The 21120-nt window shown below is 43.6% G+C and overlaps 2 protein-coding genes across 4 annotated transcripts; one reads left to right on the forward strand and one right to left on the reverse strand.

Moving 5' to 3' along the window:
• The first annotated feature begins 102 nt into the window (after positions 1-102).
• On the forward strand, positions 103-14667 carry rcan1b (regulator of calcineurin 1b). Of its 2 annotated transcripts, none has more exons than XM_021608527.3 (4): positions 103-814; positions 12093-12266; positions 12706-12865; positions 13030-14667. In XM_021608527.3, the coding sequence occupies exons 1-4, from the start codon at positions 692-694 to the stop codon at positions 13218-13220; spliced, it is 648 nt and encodes a 215-aa protein (XP_021464202.2). In that variant the 5' UTR covers positions 103-691; the 3' UTR covers positions 13221-14667. The 2 variants fall into 2 exon arrangements, with proteins under 2 accessions (XP_021464202.2, XP_021464203.2); XM_021608528.3 differs by lacking the exon at positions 103-814 and adding an exon at positions 9594-10285.
• A 2-nt stretch (positions 14668-14669) lies between these two features.
• smim11 (small integral membrane protein 11) lies at positions 14670-17259 on the reverse strand. 2 transcript variants are annotated; one of them, NM_001160562.1, is given in 3 exon segments: positions 14670-15546; positions 15707-15939; positions 16991-17082. In NM_001160562.1, coding segments are annotated over 2 exon segments (228 nt in total). In that variant the 5' UTR covers positions 17015-17082; the 3' UTR covers positions 14670-15546; positions 15707-15735.
• Between the last annotated feature and the right edge of the window lie 3861 nt (positions 17260-21120).

The raw sequence follows: 21120 nt of genomic DNA on the forward strand, positions 1-21120 counted from the left end.
TCGATCTAAACATATTGATGATGCTTCCATCATACGCTTCAAATAAAAAAGATAATCTACTACTGACTGTAGAGGGCAGTATAAGTAAATAGACTTCACTTCAGTAGACATAAGTACGGCATTTGCAACGAACAGTTCAGGGCAAAATGACAGTGTACTAAAACTCAACACTGACAGCTAATGTGCCATCACCTTCGGAGCGTTCCAGTAATTTGCAATGGGGTAAAGCGCTGCGTAGACATCACTGATCTAAAACAGACTGTATGAGTCAAACTCGTTATCATGTAATCTCTTGGACAATCCCGAATTGCAGTGATCAGTGAAGCTGCGTTGCGACAGTTCTAAACCGGAAAATCGCATCAGCTGTTTTTCGTCCCCTTGACGTCATCTCCTTTATTTGATGTGCCACCAGCTCTATAACAGTACTTTCAGTTTTTAGTGAAATATGCATTTTGAATGTAATTTACTGAGAAATATTTGGTCATAAAACAACATAGCTACATTAGTTATTTAACTTTTGCTCATTAATTAATGACGAATCTAAGGAGCTTGCGATGAGATAGTAGCTAAGCGCTTCTGCTGGCTAGCTAGCTGAAAGCTAACGGAGGACCATAGTATATTTAGCTACAGTGACTGCTAGGTCCGAACTGCAAGTTGAAACAACTAACCTGGCGCGACTAGAACAAGTAAGATGCAGAAATCAGAGAAGAGCGATGGTGCTGAGGCAACGGTCGGTGTGCAGTTTACCGACCTTCCCAACGCCCTTATCGCATGCAAAGTAACTGAAGATGTTTTCAATGACCAAACTCTGAAGGTAAGGATGTGTGTTATGGTGGATCAAAGCAATCAACCAAAGCAAGCTTGCATTACATTACAATGGTTCCCTACTAAACAACTTAAACCTATTTATGTATGTGTGTGTGTGTGCGGGTGCGTGTGCGTGCGTGCGTGCGCTCTCAGGCTCATGTTCAATCCAAAGATAGTATTACATTCCACTCCTCCAAAGAATTGGCATCTTTCTTAAGATGAGTCTTAGGCTCCTAGTTGTGTAGTTCCAATCCACCTCTCACACCCTCATCACACACATGGAAATGGTTCCCTTCCATCCCCTGCCTGATTCCATAGGGGTTGGAACAGTTCCATCAGCAAGAACATTACTAGATTTTCCCCCATAACCAGACCAGAATACAGGAAGCTTGGAAATACTGAGATTCTGTCCTAACTGGGAGAGCTTAGCCAAGGACAGATGCACACAGGCAAAGGTCCTAAGAGTGTTTATTTTACTGCTTCCTTTCCTTGTCTTCTTTCCTTCATGACCACTTAGCTAGCCAATAAGTGAAAGTGATATGGCACAAACATGTCTAGTTATCGCTGCTCCTCTCACCGATCTCTTGTCAGGGGTTTTGGCTGAGGTGGCTGTGACCTCTTTGTCAGTCAAATGAAGGCCACTGGAAGTAGACTGTGATAACACACTGTAATCGGAACAATGGAAAAGTGTGTGTGCTCTAACTAGGCCAGATGTCATTCAGGAGATCCTCCTGAACAACAGCAGGGAGAGAATTGGCAAGCAGGGGCCCTATTCAGTCAAAACCGTTTCTGGACTTTGAGGATATAGCCTAAATCATAAACAAAGATTGGTATCTTTAGTAAAATGCATATCTGGTACACACTCCCATTATCTCAGTCTCTGATAACATCTAGCCTTCCTGAGGTCAGGTGAATGTGTCACAGGGGCTGAGTTTTTGCGTTGGAAATCTGACTAATGTATTTTTCAGTGTACACAACATTCTTCCGCTCTGTGTAGGCTAGTCTTTGATTCAGAGAGAGTTTCCATTGGAGCTGGCAGGAAGGAAGGAACAGGAAGGACAGCAGTTATACGCAGGAAGAGATGAAGTTGAAAAGGGGAGAAATTAAAGACTTTGTTCTACGTAGTATTCCCACATCCACAGACTAAGCCTTATGCCTTGCAATTTGTTTAAAGCAAATAGAATAAATCCATACACTAGGGCTGTCCCGATAAAAACATTTATATTGGTTGACCGAAAGTCGTCCGTTCTGCATATAGTTAATTTTATTAAAACAAATTGGGTGTATATATATATTTTTTCGAGTGATTGGAATTTTTTAAACTTATTTTTCCATATAGACGCACTCTATTTGTTTGAATAAAATCAATTACATGTGCTGAGCTTGTCTGATGCTTTAAGCTCATTGTTTGATGAAATAAGACACAGATGACTCAAGAGGAAGCCAGAGATCAACATAACCAGAATAAAAAACCTTAACCTGACCCAACCATACTCATGTAGTTGCTGGTAATAGGCTACACAAGGAGTCCACAACCTTTCTCATGAGCAATGTCAATTTATCTTACAATTTCTACCGATTTGCGTGCTAGTTATGGTTTTCAAATGCACTTTTTCATGGAACAGTTTCATTTAATTTAGAACAACATCTTTGTATCTCAAAATCATTGTCATGTGGTTAATCAAAATTCTATCCAAATCGAAAATAAAAATTATACAAACTTAAAATGCAAATTCTATTGCCATTGAAACTATGTAAAAACAGCCTACATTAAGCCAACAAATAAAAACATTGCAGCCTGCAGGTAGAAAATATCATGATAAAATAAATATCTTATAAATCACATTGGCTACGCATGGCCTGTCTGCAATGAACTTGAAACATTGTATCAACTATTAACTTGGGTCTGGCCCAGCTCACACTAGCAAACTTGCGATATTGTATAACATATTCTGGGCCCTCAGTTTCCTGTGCCAGTGAGCTCTGGACAGACAGACACAGCTGTAGGCTATTTGCACAATGGATAAGAAGTAATCAGGTAGGTCTATTTTATGACGTTTCCACTGGATAAGAGCATGACATTTTTCCCTTTCACGCTGAGTTGTTATCGAAAGGGAGAGAGCTGTAAAGATTTTTCAAATACACTACCGGTCCAAAGTTTTAGAACACCTACTCATTCAAGGGTTTTTCTTTATTTTTACTATTTTCTACATTGTAGAATAATAGTGAAGACATCAAAACTATGAAATAACACATATGGAATCATGTAGTAACCAAATCAAAATAGCCACCCATTGCCTTGATGACAGCTTTGCACACTTTTGGCATTCTCTCAACCTGTTACAGCTGGAATGCTTTTCCAACAGTCTTGAAGTTCTCACATACGCTGAGCACTTGTTGGCTGCTTTTCCTTCACTCTGCGGTCTGACTCATCTCAAACCATCTCAATTTGGTTGAGGTCAGGCGATTATAGAGGCCAGGTCATCTGATGCAGCACTCCATCACTCTCCTTCTTGGTCAAATGGCCCTTACACAGCCTGGAGGTGTGTTGGGTCATTGTCCTGTTGAAAAACAAATGATAGTCCCACTAAGCCCAAACCAGGTGAGATGGCATATCGCTGTAGAATGCTGTGGTAGCCATGCTGGTTAAGTATGCCTTGAATTCCTAAATAAATCACAGACAGTGTCACCAGCAAAGCACCTCCACACGCGTCTCACAAAAACACGGTGGTTGGAACCCAAAATCTCCAAATTGGACTCCAGACCAAAGGACAGATTTCCACTGGTCTAATGTCTATTCCTCATGTTTCTTGGCCCAAACAAGGCTCATCTTCTTATTGGTGTCCTTTAGTAGTGGTTTCTTTGCAGCAATTCGACCATGAAGGCCTGATTCACACAGGTCTCCTCTGAACAGTTGATGTTGAGATGTGTCTGTTAGTTGACCAGCATTGCACTAGTAACCGAAGGTTAGCAAGATCTAATCCCTGAGCTGACAATGTAAGAATCTGTCGTTCCTACCCTGAATAAGGCAGTGTTCATAAGCCGTCATTGAAAATAAGAATTTGTTCTTAACTGACTTGCCTAGTTAAATAAAGGTAAAATAAAAATGAAGCATTTATTTGGGCTGTAATTTCTGAGGCTGGTAACTAATGAACTTATCCTCTGCAGCAGAGGAAACTCTGGGTCTTCCTTTCCTGTGGCGGTCCTCATGAGAGTCAGTTTCATCACATTCTCTTAGCTTATTTGAGCTGTTTTTGCCATAATATGGACTTGGTCTTTTACCAAATAGGGCTATCTGCTGTATACCCACTAGAGGTCGACCGATTATGATTTTTCAAAGCCGTTTCCGATACCGATTATTGGAGAACCAAAAAAAGCCTATACCGATTAATCAGCCGAATATTTATATTTATATATATATATATATATATATATATATATATATATATATATATATATATATATATATATATATATATATATATATATAATGACAATTACAACAATACTGAATTAACAATTATTTGAACTCAATATAATACATCAATAAAATCAATTTAGCCTCAAATAAATAATGAAACGTGTTCAATTTAGTTTAAGTAATATAAAAACAAAGTGTTGGAGAAGAAAGTACAATATGTGCCATGTAAAAAAGCTAACGTTTCAGTTCCTTGCTCAAAACATGAGAACATATGAAAGCTGGTGGTTCCTTTTAACATGAGTCTTCAATATTCCCAGGTAAGAAGTTTTAGGTTGTAGTTATTATAGGAATTATAGGACTATTTCCCTCTACACCATTTGCATTTCATATACCTTTGACTATTGGATGTTCTTATAGGCAGTTTAGTATTGCCAGTGTAACAGTATAGTTTCCGTCCCTCTCCTCGCCCCTACCTGGGCTCGAACCAGGAACACATCGAAAACAGCCACCCTCGAAGCATCGTTATCCATTGCTCCACAAATGCCGTGGCCCTTGCAGAGCAAGGGGAACAACTGCTTCAAGGTCTCAACGCGAGTGCCGTCACTGATTGAAACGCTATTAGCGCGCACCACCACTAACTAGCTAGCCATTTCACATCGGTTACACCAGTCTAATCTCGGGAGTTGATAGGCTTGAAGTCATAAACAGCTCAATGCTTGAAGCACAACGAAGAGCTGCTGTCAAACGCTGTTCTATTGAATGCCTACGAGCCTGCTGTTGCCTACCACCCCTCAGTTAGACTGCTCTATCAAATCATAGACTTAATTATAACATAATAACACACACACACATATGAGCCTTAGGTCATTAATATGGTCAAATCCGGAAACTATAATTTCGAAAACAAAATGTTTATTCTTTCAGTGAAATACGGAACCGTTCCGTATTTTATCCAACGGGTGGCATCCCTAAGTCTAAATATTGCTGTTACATTGTACAACCTTCAATGTTATGTCATAATTATGTAAAATTCTGGCAAATTTATTACAGTCTTTGTTAGGAATACATGGTTCACACAGTTCACAACGAGCCAGGCGGCCCAAACTGCTGCATATACCCTGACTGCTTGCACAGTGACACAATTTCCCTAGTTAAAAGAAAGTCATGTTAGCAGGCAATATTAACTAAATATGCAGGTTTAAATATATACTTGTGTATTGATTTTAAAGAAAGGCATTGATGTTTATGGTTAGGTACATTGGTGCAACGACAGTGCTTTTTTTCGCGAATGTGCTTGTTAAATCATCACCCGTTTGAAGTAGGCTGTGATTCGATGAGAAATTAACAGGCACCGCATCGATTATATGCAACGCAGGACAAGCTAGATAAACTAGTAAAATCGTCAACCATGTGTAGTTAACTAGTGATTATGTTAAGGTTGATTGTTTTTTATAAGATACGTTTTTAATGCTAGCTAGCAACTTACCTTGGCTTCTTGCTGCACTCGCATAACAGGTAGTCAGCCTACCAACCGGAAGGTTGCGAGATCAAAACCCAAGCTGACAAGGTAAAAATCAGTCGTTCTGCCCCTGAACAAGGCAGTTAACTCACCGTCTAGGCCGTCTTTGAAAATAAGAATGTGTTCTTAACTGACTTGCCTAGTTAAATAAAGGTTAAAAAAAACAACAACAAAAAACAAACAAAAAAAATCATCCACAATCGGTGTCCAAAAATGCAGATTACTGATTGTTATGAAAACTTGACATAGGCCCTAATTTAATTGGCCATTCCGATTAATCGGTCAGCCTCTAATACCCACCCTACCTTGTCACAACTGATTGGCTCAAATGCATTAAGAAAGAAATTCCACAAATAAATTTTAACAAGACACACATGTTAATTGAAATGCATTCCAAGTGACTACCTCATGAAGCTGGTTGAGAGAATGCCAAGAGTGTGCAAAGCTGTCATCAAGGCAAAGGGTGGCTATTTGAAAAATCTCAAATATAAAATAGATTTGTTTAACACTTTTTTGGTTACTACATGATTCTATATGTGTTATTTTATAGTGTTGATGTCTTCACTCTTATTCTACAATGTAGAAAATAGTGAAAATGAAGAAAAACCCTTTGAATGAGTAGGTGTTCTAAAACTTTTGACCGGTTGTGTACATTGAGGAACTATTGTCATTCTCAATTAATGTAAAAACAGACTTCGTTTGCTTACTGTTTTAGGTGACGTAAACATTACTCTGAGAAGCTCCACTTCTCATTAGTGGTGGTGCGTTAAGACAATCAGAAATACAATCAGATCGCCAAATGGGCACATTTATATGCCTACATTTGCACATAGGCCAGGTAGCATATAGGCCTACTTCAGTGCATAATCAGGTGCGCGTCCTTAATCAACGTTGACAGGAGCGCTCCAAACAAAGGAGAAAATAACAACTTGGCCGCGGGCGACCATCAACCAGTCAACTAATTGGGGTCAGCCCTACCACACACTGTTGCTTTTGTTCATGAGAACCAAGTGTCAACTCACCATGGGTCTACTACACACTACTATGGGCCATACAAACAGTACTATTGTGAGAAATGGCAAACAGAAGTCAATGCTGTATGGAATTTACACATTGTATGTTTAACATAGAGGCCTAGCTGGTGTGGTGACATTGGTGAATAGTGTCAGATTCAGCTGAAATGTATTTTCCTACTGATGGCCTCTTCCATGGAAGGGAGGGGGCAGAAACAGTGAGACAGGTGCTCAAACCAGAACAGCTGGTCAAGCCACACACACACACAGATCAATGATTGAATAATCAATTGGGCTTAGAAGGAAGTGAAACAGGGTAAAGGTCATAAAAACTTGACTGTTTGGAATAAAAGTGTTTTTCTTTTCAGAGGGTCACGTCCTTTAAGGAGCTTTGAGTCAGCTGAGAGATCATGTGATGGAATATTCCACTGTGTGCATCAACACTGTGTTCTCCTTTAGGAATGTTTGACAAAGACACACACCGTTTCCATCCTATTCAGATATTCATCTAGTTTTAAGACCCATCCCTGCCCTTAATCACGTAAACTGTCCTGTCCAAATCAGAATGGCTTCCCTCCTGCAGTAAGGGCCACACATTATTACAACAGGTCATTTTAATACAGGTCACCACCAGGGACTGGCCACACACGTGACACCCCAGAGGTTACCTCATGGAAACTGTGACCTGTACTGTCTTACTGTACTCACTGAGGGATTTGTGTGGTAGAGATATTTGATTCACAAAGCCTCAGGCCTGGAGAGAGAGCAGAGCAAGTAGTGTGTGTGTTCTTGCACGCTAGTGCCAGACTGCAGCTGGTAGAGACTTAAAGCTACATGATGTAACTTTTTGGGGCAAATCAACCAAATTCACATATAAATGTGAGTTATAGATCTGCCATTCACATTGAATGCAAGTCTAAGAAGCGGTATATCTGTTCTATGTGTGCTATTTCTATTCTTCCCGTTCTTAAGTATTGTTTTTGCGTCTTTTACTTTCAGTTTTGCACACCAGCTTCAAACAGCTGAAAATCCAATAGTTTTGGTTATAGAAAATATATTTCTCAGCAGTTTAGATGGTACAATGATTCTCTACACTTGTTTTGTCACAAACTGAAATTAGGCAAACAATTTAGAATTTTAGCAACCAGGAAATGTTGGAGCGATTTCTGCATATTGCACCTTTAAATACTCTGCCTGAGTACAACCTCTGTGCACTTGTCTCCCTCTACGCTGTGCTGGGGGGACAGAATCTCTTTGTTGTCTAGTCTTTGATGTAAAGGTGTGCATGCGTCTGTGCTGTCTGGTTTCTGGTGCTCATTATAGCTATCAGTGACACTTTGGTCTTTCCTGCTGTTTCTGCCACTCAGATCAGACAATGGTGGAGTGTTCTAGAATATACAACCAGTTCTGAGGTTCCACCTGTCACTGTCTGAGGTCACACTCTGCTGTTCTAGGTTCTGTCTTCTAGCCGACTGGCTTGTCAATCACAGCCAATGGCTAGTATGATTTGTTACTCACTACCTTTCATGTAGCAGCAGCTGGAGACGACATATCAGACAAGAGTTGATGATCTCTGCATGCAGAATGACAGTAGTGCTGTCAAAAAGTGTCAGTCGAGGGTCCAGACACAATACCTCTATACTGTTAACTTGCATGTAGGCCTGTGGGTGTAGTCTTAAGAAAATGGATGTGTAGGCTAGTTTTAAAGTTTGTGGGTGTTGTATGGAAACATGTGCCTGCCTCCCTCTTCCTCAGCTGCTCTGCAGGGAGGTTCAATGTGAGTGTTTGTTGTTGTTAACCATCTCCAGACCTCTATCCCACCGTGTGTGTGTGTGTGTGAGGGTGTATGTGTGTTAACCATCTCCAGACCGTTGTCCTACCCTGTTAGTTAGTCTCATACACACCCACACTATCTCTTTCAGAGCCACTTTGCATAACACTCATTGTGTGTGTGTGGGGGGGGCGGCGGCTCTCAGCCATTCTTTCCGTCCTCTCTGTTTTGGTTTCATATTCCTATTTTCCATTCCCTCACTGGAACATTTGCTTTCTCACACACACACACAAACTCACACACACAGAGATTGTCACTTCACTACTAACACACAAACAAGTGTATACTACATTTAGCACATACATTATAGACACACATGCTTAGCCTTTACTTTAGTCTCTCTCTCTCTCTCATACATTTTTCCTCTCACAGCACCTCAGTGCTATTAATAACACTCCCATAAAAGCTTCTGTGTTATCAAGCCTCCAGCTGCATACTTTCCATAAGAACCAGTTGTCCTTCATCTCTCTCTCTTCTTCCCTTACTCTCCACACAGACCTCGGTTTTTCAGGCTGTCTCTCTCCCTTTTTCACATGTACTCTGTGCTTCTGCCACCTCTCTCTTTTAGTCTATCTCTCTCTCTCTCGTCTGTGTCTCTCTGTAGTGAAGCTCTTGGGCGTATTTATACCCACGACTGATGCTCAGCAGGCCAGAGTCAAGTGCCCCGATAAGCTGATTCAGTGTGTGTGTGTGGTTTTATTGTGTCAGAGTCATGGACCCAGTTTCTGATTTGCACATATTTTCCATTCACAACTAAGCAACAGATTTGTCATATGTTTTGTGTGTGTGTGAGTGAGAGAGAGAGAACAAGAGAAGAGTGAAGAGATTAACACTTCAGTCTGCTAAAGATTGATTTCGTTATTTTCCAGTCCTCTGTCTGTCTGTCTCGCTCTCTCTGTGTGTCTCACTGCCTCTCTAATTTGTCAGCAAAGGAGAGAGGGAGGGAAGAAAGGAAGGACACACCCCCTGTGTCAGCGGGTTGGCCGGGAGTGAATGAACCATGGAACGAAGGAAGAAAAGAGAGAGAGGGAGGGGCTGTGGTGTACGTCAGTAGTTGTGACTCTCATATAAGTGGCTGCAGAGAGAGCTGGAGACCAGACAGAAGGCTGTATTATATGAGACTTTTACAAATGCAGCCCATAGTCTCGTTGGAATGTTCTACAGCCTAGACGGAGGACTGTTTTCAGCTGTCGTGTAGCTGCCTGTCTCTGTCCTACAGACCTCACTGCCAAGGGTGGAACCTGAGAGCTAACTCTGGATCTGGGCTAGCTGCTCAGTAGCTAACTGGTTCCGGCTTGAACGTCACTGGACATTTTGGCTCTTCGTTTGTCCAGGACTGCAGGCTTTTACAGCTCTCTTAAAGGGGTGTGGACTGTACAAACAGAGAGAGAGGGAGAGAAGAGGAGGAAGTAAGGGAAACAGGAAAATATATATATATATATATATATATATATTTTTTTGTTGGAAAGAGATCTCCCTCAACCCTCACGCTGGGGAAGGCGGCGCAACCCCCCCACACCTGTCATCTTCATCCCGGCCCCTCCTCACAAACTCTGACCTCCCGCATTATCAGGTGGAAAGGCCTCTGCCTCCCTGCCCTTCCCATCATGCACCTCAAGACCACCAAGTGTAACGCCTTCTGCCTGGTTGCCTCGGTGACCAACCAGGAAGTGTTTGACAGGCCTGAGTCCCGGGTAAGAAGGCTTTATATGTCGCCTCTGATATGTCTCCTAAAACTGATCTAGGGTCAGATTCTGTAGCCTTTGAGGTCGATTGTAATGGTTAGGTAATCTGTTCCTAGATCTGTGCTTGGCTGCAGCTTGTGATCCATTCTCTCTGAACTAATCGTTCCAAACTGCTTTAGACCAATGAGATGCAGCGATCGTCATGGTCTGAGCTGAGCTCCTATCAGACCCCTGTCACACTGGGTCTTTCTTTAGCGACGGACCCCGACGCTCACCAAGTCCAGGCACGCACACAAGTTGAACGTGGTTGCCATGACAACCGGGCAGTGTTCCTCATTTTAAGGGGACAGTTTAGTCAAGCATTTTGCAGCAGCTATTTTTAGAAGGGCGGGGGTGGGTAACGTTAGGCCTGAAAGACTGAAGATATGAAACGAGGTTGGTGACAGTGTTTTTGGGAAAGGTACTTACAGTACAAGTCTTCATACACTTGAGAAATGTGCCTTTCAAATCACAATGCATTTAGCCTTTATGCGGTTTGGTTTTATTGTCATTGTGCCTGGACTGGTCTTGGGTTTTATTTCAATGTTTTACCCCTTTTTCTCCCCAATTTTGTGGTATCCAATTGTCCCATCGCTGCAACTCCTGTATGGACTCAGGAGAGGCGAAGGTCGAGAGCCGTGCGTCCACCAAAACACGACCCAACCAAGCTATACTGCTTCTTGACACAATGCCCGGTTAACCCGGAAGCCAGTCGCACCGATGTGTCGGAGGAAACACCGTACACCTGGCGACCGTGTCAGTGTGCATGCACCCGGCCCGCCACAGGAGTCACTAAAACGCTATGGGACAAGAACATCTCGGCCGGCCAAGCCCTCCCGTAACCCGGGGGTCTCCCAGTCGCGGCCGGCTGCGGCACAGCCTGGGATCAAACCCGGGTCTGTTGTGACGCCTCTAGCATTGCGATGCAGTGCCCTAGACTGCTGAGCCACTCTCGGGAGCCCCTTGGTTTTAGGCTTTTTGTTGGGCTTCTCTCCCACTGCTGGTTCTCTCCCAGGCCACAGTCCCATAACTGTAGTTAATGTTTGTTAGACTATTATTATCTGTGGGATCATGGTGACTGAGCAGTTTTGAGAAGCATAGCCTATTTCTGGGTAAACAGACCATTATCTATTTAATGTATTACGTCATCCCATTACTAATGCTGTGTGGCAACATCACTATCTAACTCACCCTGTACCTTCTCTCTCACCCTCTTTCTCTCTCACCCTCTCTCTTTCTGTCTCGCCCTCTCTCTTTCTGTCTCGCCCTCTCTCTTTCTGTCTCGCCCTCTCACCCTCTCTCTCGCCCTCTCACCCTCTCTATTTCTCTCTCACCCCCCTCTCTCTCACCCCCTCTCTCTCACCCTCTCTCACCCCCCTCTCTCTCACCCTCTCTCTTTCTGTCTCGCCCTCTCACCCTCTCTATTTCTCTCACCCTCTCTCTCTCTCACCCTCTCTTTCTCTCGCCCTCTCACCCTCTCTATTTCTCTCACCCCCCCTCTCTCTCACCCCCCTCTCTCTCTCACCCTCTCTCTTTCTGTCTCGCCCTCTCACTCTCTCTCGCCCTCTCACCCTCTCTATTTCTCTCTCACCCCCTCTCTCTCACCCCCCTCTCTCTCACCCTCTCTCTCTCACCCTCTCTCTTTCTGTCTCGCCCTCTCACCCTCTCTCTCACCCCCTCTATTTCTCTCACACCCCCCTCTCTCACACCCCCCTCTCTCTCACCCTCTCTCTCTCTTCTCTCTCTCACCCTCTCTTTTTTCTCTCTCCTCCTATAGGCCAGTTTTGAGTCTCTGTTCCGCTCCTTCGACCCGGACGTGAACTTCCAGTTCTTTAAGAGTTTCCGGCGTGTGAGAATCAACTTCAGCGATGCACTGGCTGCCGCTGAGGCGCGGCTCCGACTGCACAAGAGCGACTTCAACGGCAAAGAGATGCGCCTCTACTTCGCACAGGTAAAAACACGACTTCTGTACATCACCCAATGCCCCCATACTTTCAGTTACTTGGATCTTTTGGTAGTGGAAATATGCTATGCATTACAAATAATAGCTCCCAAGTGGCGCAGCGGTCTAAGGCACTGCATCACAGCGCTGGAGGCGTCACTACAGACCCATGTTCGATCCCAGGCTGTATCGCCGTGATCGGGAGTCTCATAGGGCGGCGCACAATTGGCCCAGCTTCGTCCGGGTTAGAGGAGGGTTTGGCCGGGGGGGCTTTGTAAATAAGATTTTGTTCTTAACTGACTTACCTAGTTAAATAAAGGTAAACAAATGATTTAAAAAACATGTTCATCACTATTTAGCTAGCAGCAGTGTTGGCACTGATTGATTTTATTGATCTACATTGAGCCTCTTGTCTCACTTTCCCCTCCCCTCCCCGTCTGCCCTGCAGTCCGTCCTCATAGGCAGTCCCCGCCTGGAGCCCCCTAAACCAGACAAACAGTTCCTGATCTCCCCCCCAGCCTCGCCACCGGTGGGGTGGCAGCAGGCCCCGGACGCCGTGCCCGTCATCAACTATGACCTTCTCTGTGCCATCTCCAAACTAGGGCCAGGTACAACACACACACACACTTGCTACAATGAGGATGGGAACCTAAAATTAGAATTGATTTTAATTCAATGTGATGGAATTACAGTAGCTGTCCTTTGTATTGCCATCAGTTTGATTGTGGCCAGTCCTACAGTGTTAACGGTCCTCTCTCCAACTCTAAATTAGGTGAGAAGTACGAGCTGCACACCGGCACCCCCACCACCCCCAGCGTAGTGGTCCACGTGTGTGAGAACGAGCAGGACAGCTCGGGGGGCGAAGACGACACAGAAGGAAGCACCAGCAGCAGCAACCGCCCCCCTCGCCCCAAAATCATCCAGACACGGCGTCCGGACATCACCCCCGGCGTCATGCAGTGAGCGGCAGAGAGAGGGGGCGCTCTAACATCCACAAAGCATGTCTCCCACATCTGCCTCTCAGAAGTCAATGACAACCTGGCCCTGGGAGGATGCTGTTGGGACAAGTAAAACATCCTCTCTAACACTAGGGGGAGTCGCCTCTCAAAGCCCTGCCTTTTCATGGAGAGAGAGAGAGAAAGGAAAAGAGAGCGAGAGACATTCATCTCTTATCATTTCACATTTAATATCTCTTTCGTCCTCCATTTGGAACAATATTAGACACTTGAGAGAAAGAGAAGTAGACAGAGAATAAAGAGCAAGGGATGTTTTGAATATTTTTGCTGTAAAAAAAACGTTTTACTTCATTTGCTTTGTAACCGTTGTATATGGTCAGGCATGGTAGTGAGAGAGAGATGTTGTAGTCCTCTCTAGAGAGACACCGGGGGATCAACTTTCTTTGGATTCATTGTGATTTGTAATTCAGGACCCCGTAACAAACCCTGTCTATAGACTCATTTCCTACTGTGTACTGGATCCATCCTTTTCTTGTCTATAAGATGTGTGCGCATGCTGCAGTGGAGGCCGGCTCGTAATAATGGCTGAAAGGGCGCGAATGGAATGGCGTCAAACTGTTTGATACCATTCCACCTATTGCGCTCCAGTCATTACCACGAGCCCGTCCTCCCCAATTAAGGTGCCACCAACCTCCTGTGGAATGCTGCCATCACTAGCTCAGCGATTTACAATGTTTCACTCATCAGGAGTACAAATTACATTCTATGTGATGACATCACAAACCTAATTATTATTCATGAATATTCTAATTCCTAATGGTCTTTACTCCAGGCCTAACATTTGTAAACAGAACACTTCAGAGTAACTTTCTTGGAATTCACTCCTTGACAGGTTAATTTGCTATGAAATGGACTTATTGTTCAATATGTCTCCAATAATGACTCATCTGCTTCCATAGCATTGAGATGTTACTACAAACTCCCCTCCTAGTTCATCCTCCTTTGACAGAAATGGCTGCCATATCACGCTGATCACATGGGTCAGGGATGGCCTCCTGCATGGGTCTTCATAGCTTACTGTACATTTTTGCTGCACATCTTCCTGGCCAGTATGGCTGGTCTCACTTGACTTACACTGCTATTTTGGGGCTGACTGGGGGCCATTAGGGCTCTGAACTGCAGTTACTGTAGGAGGGTTGGTTGTGTGCGCTGCTGTCAGAGAGAGAGGGGGGGGGGGGGGGGTTCATAGGTTGTAGTGGGAGGCTTGTGTAGATGCACTGTGAAATGTTTAATGCATGCGCCATCACAGCACATCTGGAATGAAGTTATCCACCCCAGCAGTTTAGTTGCATTAGTCATTTAGCTACTTTTGTACTCTGAACTATTGACATTCATTATTATACTTTGAATAATAATCTAGTGAGTTATCATGTAATAAAGACTTCACCGCTAAAGTCATGTGAATGTGTGGTTTGTTTTAATTATGTGTTGGTTTATTTTCATCAAATGTTCAACATAGGCAAGATCTGTCTGAAGCCACTTCACATTCTGGCCAATTGGTGGCACTTTGCTGCCTCCCTATGGTGACAGTTGGATGTGCACCCTTTCAAACTATCACCTTTACAAGTTAGTTGTCACAGGCACAAAAGTACAGTGAAATGCTTAACTTGTAAGCTCTACCCAACAGTGCAGTGCTCAATATCATAACTAATAATTAAGAAAAACATCAGAAATAAGAGGAAGCTATATAAACAGGGTCAGTGCCAATACCAAATTTACAATGTGCAAGGAACTGAGCCATGTACAGCCACTAAGACTTCTCAGTCTAATAATACATTTGATTAAGTGCTTTTCACTTAATGGAGATAATCAGCAAGTAAAAAAAAAAGCTATAAAATCATTAAAATAAGTACCAAAAGTACACTAATCATACAGACGAACCAGGGGGAAAAAGTCGACATGACTTTAGTGCTATATAGTGTCTTCCTCATCTCCTTTATCAGGACGAATGAAATGCCCCCTAATGTGTAGTCAATAGACTGACCACCTCTCCATCACACCACTGTCTCCAACATTCAGCTCTATACATCAAATGTGACAAAGAAAGGCCGCTCCAACAGAAACATCTGGTGGCTCTGAAGTTAAAAGTTTGTGTAAAAAAAAAAGAATGACACCCGCAGCAATGTCCAGGACCCCAGGCCTGTTCTGGGTGAGTACTGTCCAACAGGAACTAGACATTCTCAACACTTCCTCCCCAGACCAGCCAATCAGAGTTCCGCCCCATCCTTGGAGCATGTAGGTCACCAGTCTGGTCAGATGACATACTGTAGTTCCTGGGAAGAAAGAGGGGAAATGTTTAGCTCAAACTGACCAATAACTACTGTACTTTAAGGCATCATACCCTTTGAAACACCCATTGTTATCTCCCAGTCTATATTGCTGACTGATTTCCAAATGGACTCATTTTGTATTGTATTCACTTTCACCTTTCATCTCCTCACACTCTCCCTTGTTCCTCCGGGTCAGTCATCCTTCTTGTTGTCCAGGAGCTCGTTATCCAGGAGCTCCTGCACCTGCTCCGCTATCCTCCTCTGCTCTGCCCTCTGTATCTTCAGCTTGGCCTCTTCCTTCTTAGCCTGATATATCTTCACTCCAGCGAAGCCCAGGCACAAGACCAGGGTCTTCAATGCCAGGATGTAGAAGAGCAGAGGGACATTGTCCAACGCCTGGAGGGAGAGAAAGGAGCAGGGCGATGAGAGAGAGAATGAGGCTGTGTGCTGTGTGTTTAGGTCATGAAAGCTCATGAATGTTGGTAATGTACAGGTTAATTCACTATAGAACAAATCTATAAAATATAAAATCAGCCATTCTTTGGCAAACTAGAGGGAAAGAAAATGAGTGCTTGTTTGACCAACAAAGTTGTCCGACTTAATATAATCCTCTGTCATGCCCAATTGCACAGTGGACCAAGTAGAGGACCAAGTCACTCTCCACCAGCCCCTCTTACCATCCCTCAAGGAAGGAACACTCTAGAACAACGGTTGTCAACCTTTTTCGGTTACTGTACCACCATCTGAATTTTGCTCTGCTCGGAGTACCCCTAAAGTACCCCCTCGTGCATTTTACCAGTAAACCTATGGTCTCATGAGCCTTCTCAAGTACCCCCTGGGATTCCCTGTACCCCTTCTCAAGTACCCCCGCACCAAAAAGTCAAAAGACTAGAAGTCAGCTGACACCCAAACAGTCACCATAGTTGGCAGGACAGCTGCAACCATCCATATACTAGGCCTGTCTTCTGTCTGTCTGTCTCTCACACACACCTCAAAACAAATTAGCTGATCTTTCTATAATTAGAACCTGTCAGTTCAGTTACTTCTAAAAGTCAGCTCATTTTACATCTGCTTCTCAGCGCAATGCCTGCTCAAGACGACCCTCGTGAACTAGACCACATAAACGGTGCTGCGTAGGCTGCAGTATTTATAGCAAGACTATCCTAAAAACGTTGCATATGCGTCACTGTACAAAGCACTCATAACAATGTAGCTAACCAACAACAGAGAATAAAAAATATCTTAAAACGTAACACTGCACTGTCCATGCAAATAGCAAGTGTCACTATCAAGTCACAACAACATTGGAGAGGATGGGCAGCTTGCCAGACATCAACGACCTCGTAGCGAAATAAGGGACGATTTATAGAACACAATACAACATGGGATGCTCAGCATATGTTAATTGTTACTAATGAATATACTTTTATTAATATATCTGACTTACCTTCCAGTTGATCATGTGGTCCATGTCTGCTGTAATGTGACGTTGGACGGAACAGTGTTAAGAAAGTGGCTTTGGGTGAAGTTTCCCCTAGCACAGATATATGTAGCACTGCTCCGGGAAGAAGGAAAGTATAATGTGTTACTTTTAGAGGCGGGGCTTAAAACATTCTACCAATAAAAACGCACAATTTGTTTGATGTACATTATTTCGATCAATCGTCATCTAAAAATCGTAGAACAAACCGGTAGGTTAGCCAATGAATGGGCGCTGAGAGTTTCACGGGAAACATGTTATGACGAATGGAAAAGAACCGTCTAGAAGTGACTCCAAATATATTCTTACTTCTTACTATAAAGTTACAACCTTGTAACGGGGTTTGCTAATCTGATTAGCCATGTTATTATTGCTGAATCAGATTAAATGTAGACCTACTCCATCACCAATTATGGATTTAACCGTTCGAGTTTCACACACTTTGTTGTACTTCTAGCCAACATCTAGCTATAGACACCGCCATACAGTTCAAATTATATTTATAGCCTATTATAAACCAGGTAGTTTGGGACCAGGATGCTGATTGACAGAAACAGCCTTTCAGCTGTGTGTATACCAGACAATATACCATGGGTATGACACAAAATGCTTGTTAATTATGTTGGTAACCAGTTTATAATATGAATAAGGCACCTCAGGGGTTTATGGTTTAGGCCTATGGCCAGTATATACTACCACTGCTAAAGGCTGTGTCCAGGATCTCCACTTCACGTTGTGCGTAAGAACAGCGCTTAAGGGGGTATATTGGCCAATACCAAACCCCCTCGGGCCTTACTGCTTAAAGATATGCTGTGTTCTATGGAAAACAATGTTGGCTATTTGAGGTCAAGCTACTATGACAATGCAGTATTGTTCAGTATCCTCTAGAGGGCGATCAATTACCTCTCTATCAGTCTGTTGCGTAGGGCGTTTATACTCCTAGGCACAGATCTCAAATCAGCTCATGAATCCAAAATCAAAACCTTAACCATTACGACCAAAACACCAAACTGACCTTAGATCAGTGTATGGAGCGGATCACTTTTGTCAGGGCAGTGATCATTGTTGGTCACCACCCTGACAAAAGTGATCCGCACCAAGGCGCCCGTGTCTTCTTCTACATGCCAGGATGGAGAAGAGCAGAGGGACATTGTCCAACGCCTGGAGGGAGGGAGAGAAAGGAGCAGGGTGATGAGAGAGAGAGAGAATGAGGCTATGTGCTGTGTGTTTAGTTCTACAAGAAAAAGTTACAGAGGCTCATGAATGTTGGTAATGGTTCATTCACTATAGAACAAATCTATAAAATATAAATCAGCCATTCTTTTTTTTTTATTTAAAATTAATTTTTTTAATTTTACCTCTTTTTCTCCCCAATTTCATGGTATCCAATTCCCGTACAACTCCCGTACGGGCTCGGGAGAGACTAAGGTTGAAGGCCATGCGTCCTCCCATACACAACCCAACCAAGCCGCACAGCTTCTTAACACAGCGCACATACAACCCAGAAGCCAGCCGCACCAATGTGTCAGAGGAAACACCGTGCACCTGGCAACCTTGGTTAGCGCGCACTGCGCCAGGCCCGCCACAGGAGTCGCTGGTGCGTGATGAGGCAAGGATATCCCTACCGGCCAAACCCTCCCTAACCCGGACGACGCTAGGCCAATTGTGCGTCGCCCCATGGACCTCCCGGTCGTGGCCGGTTACGACAGAGCCTGGGCGCAAACCCAGAGTCTCTGGTGGCACAGCTGGCGCTGCAGTACAGCGCCCTTAACCACTGCGCCACCCAGGAGGCCGTAAATCAGCCATTCTGTGGCAAACTAGATGGAAAGAAAATGAGTGCTTGTTTGACCAACAAAGTTGGCCTTTCAAAGTGTGTTACATTATGGTTATAAAAAGACTTGACTACATGTCGACTGAATTAACTTGACAAAAATCTGTTTTTTATGAAGTCGCCCTTCAAGTCGCTGCAGTTGCTTCTCACCAACTGCACCATGCAGCCATCACCTGGATTTTGGGAAGCGCTATTTGTCAATCAATGTTTTTGTTTGACCCACGTGAACATGGCCAAAGACCTGACTGAAACAGGAACCAACATTGCCAGGATTCTAAAGCTACAGGGGATACAAATGAAAGTCTCTCTAACCAATGAAAACATGTTATGTTTTCCTTTTATGAGTGTGTGATATGTGTTAGAGTTAGAAAAGTTTATTTTGATATTTATTTTTAAAAATTAAATAAACAATAGAAGCTATGTTGACACTGCCATATTGATATGAGCCTTGCTGTTGGAAAACCCTTACACTGTATGACCTTCGGGTGTCGCAGGTGCACCTACCCCCAACTTCACTCTCCGACTTTCGTCTACAGTCGGCTTCGTTAGGCTTAACGCTCGAACACACGTGTGTATGTACATTTGTAATGGCTGTGTTCGAGAGAATCAAAACCGTAAATTGTGACTGACTGATATACAAATAATAATACGTGTTATTTCTGATGTAAGGTGATTTGTAGATCAGTCAATTAGCAGTCACCTGCAGTCGTTTTGATGCTCTTGAACACGGCCAATGTATCACCCCCTTTCCACATCTGCACTGATCTGAAAATAACTAGACAGGTGGAAAGAAAAGGAAATAGTCTTGTAACCTCTAACCCCTTCCTCCACCTCCTTCCATCTCTCCCCGGGCCACGCCACCCAATGGGCTGACAGGGCGCAGAGCCTGCTGGGAGAAACAACACAGGATTCTGGGAAAAGCAGAGGGAGGTATTTTCTTCTTAATGAAAACACCACCTGTGTCTCTCTTTATACAGTAGAATATCTGGGTATCAAAGAGGCCTTATTTGTTTAAAGATGTTTTTTTTGTTGAGCGGTTAGATGTGAAAGTGTTTGTTTGCTTTCTAGTCGTCTGAAGAGTGCAGGAGAGAAACACTTCCCTGCTGAGGACACACAGCTGATGGGGGAGGATGGATATACGCACGCACGCACGCACGCACGCACGCACGCATGCACGCACACACACACACACACACACACACACACACACACACACACACACACACACACACACACACACACACACACACACACACACACACACACACACACACACACACACACACACACACACACACACAGAAGTAAACCAGGTGTACACACACCTGGTGTCAAGTATGTTCCATGCTGACAGGCAATCCCCCATGACCTGTGCTCAGCTGTAAGGTCAAAGGTAAATAGGTCCACCAGTCATGAGATAGCATCATCATGGCTCTTGTAAATGTTAAAGAGATTCAGCCAAACATGGCTCCCTACCCAGGATTCCATGCCGCTCCCTACCAGTACTCTAAAGGACTGGTCATTCACTAGCAATGTACTTGGCAACATGATATGCCAGAGACAGAACAGTGATATGACGCCCACTTGGCAGCCAGTTACTTACTCTGACCTACTTTCAGTTAAACCACAGGAGTGTTATTTACTCTGACCTACTTTCAGTTAAACCACAGGAGTGTTATTTACTCTGACCTACCTTCAGTTAAACCACAGGAGTGTTATTTACTCTGACCTACCTTCAGCTAAACCACAGGAGTGTTATTTACTCTGACTTACTTTTAGTTAAACCACAGGAGTGTTATTTACTCTGACCTACTTTCAGTTAAACCACAGGAGTGTTATTTACTCTGACCTACTTTCAGTTAAACCACAGGAGTGTTATTTACTCTGACCTACCTTCAGTTAAACCACAGGAGTGTTATTTACTCTGACCTACTTTCAGTTAAACCACATGAGTGTTATTTACTCTGACCTACCTTCAGCTAAACCACAGGAGTGTTATTTACTCTGACCTACTTTCAGCTAAACCACAGGAGTGTTATTTACTCTGACCTACTTTCAGCTAAACCACAGGAGTGTTATTTACTCTGACCTACTTTCAGTTAAACCACAGGAGTGTTATTTACTCTGACCTACCTTCAGTTAAACCACAGGAGTGTTATTTACTCTGACCTACTTTCAGTTAAACCACAGGAGTTTTAGTTACTCTGACCTACCTTCAGTTAAACCACAGGAGTGTTATTTACTCTGACCTACTTTCAGTTAAACC

This window comes from Oncorhynchus mykiss, chromosome 7 (assembly GCF_057628025.1).
Source record: "Oncorhynchus mykiss isolate SJ-2025 chromosome 7, ASM5762802v1, whole genome shotgun sequence".
NCBI lineage: Eukaryota > Metazoa > Chordata > Actinopteri > Salmoniformes > Salmonidae > Oncorhynchus > Oncorhynchus mykiss.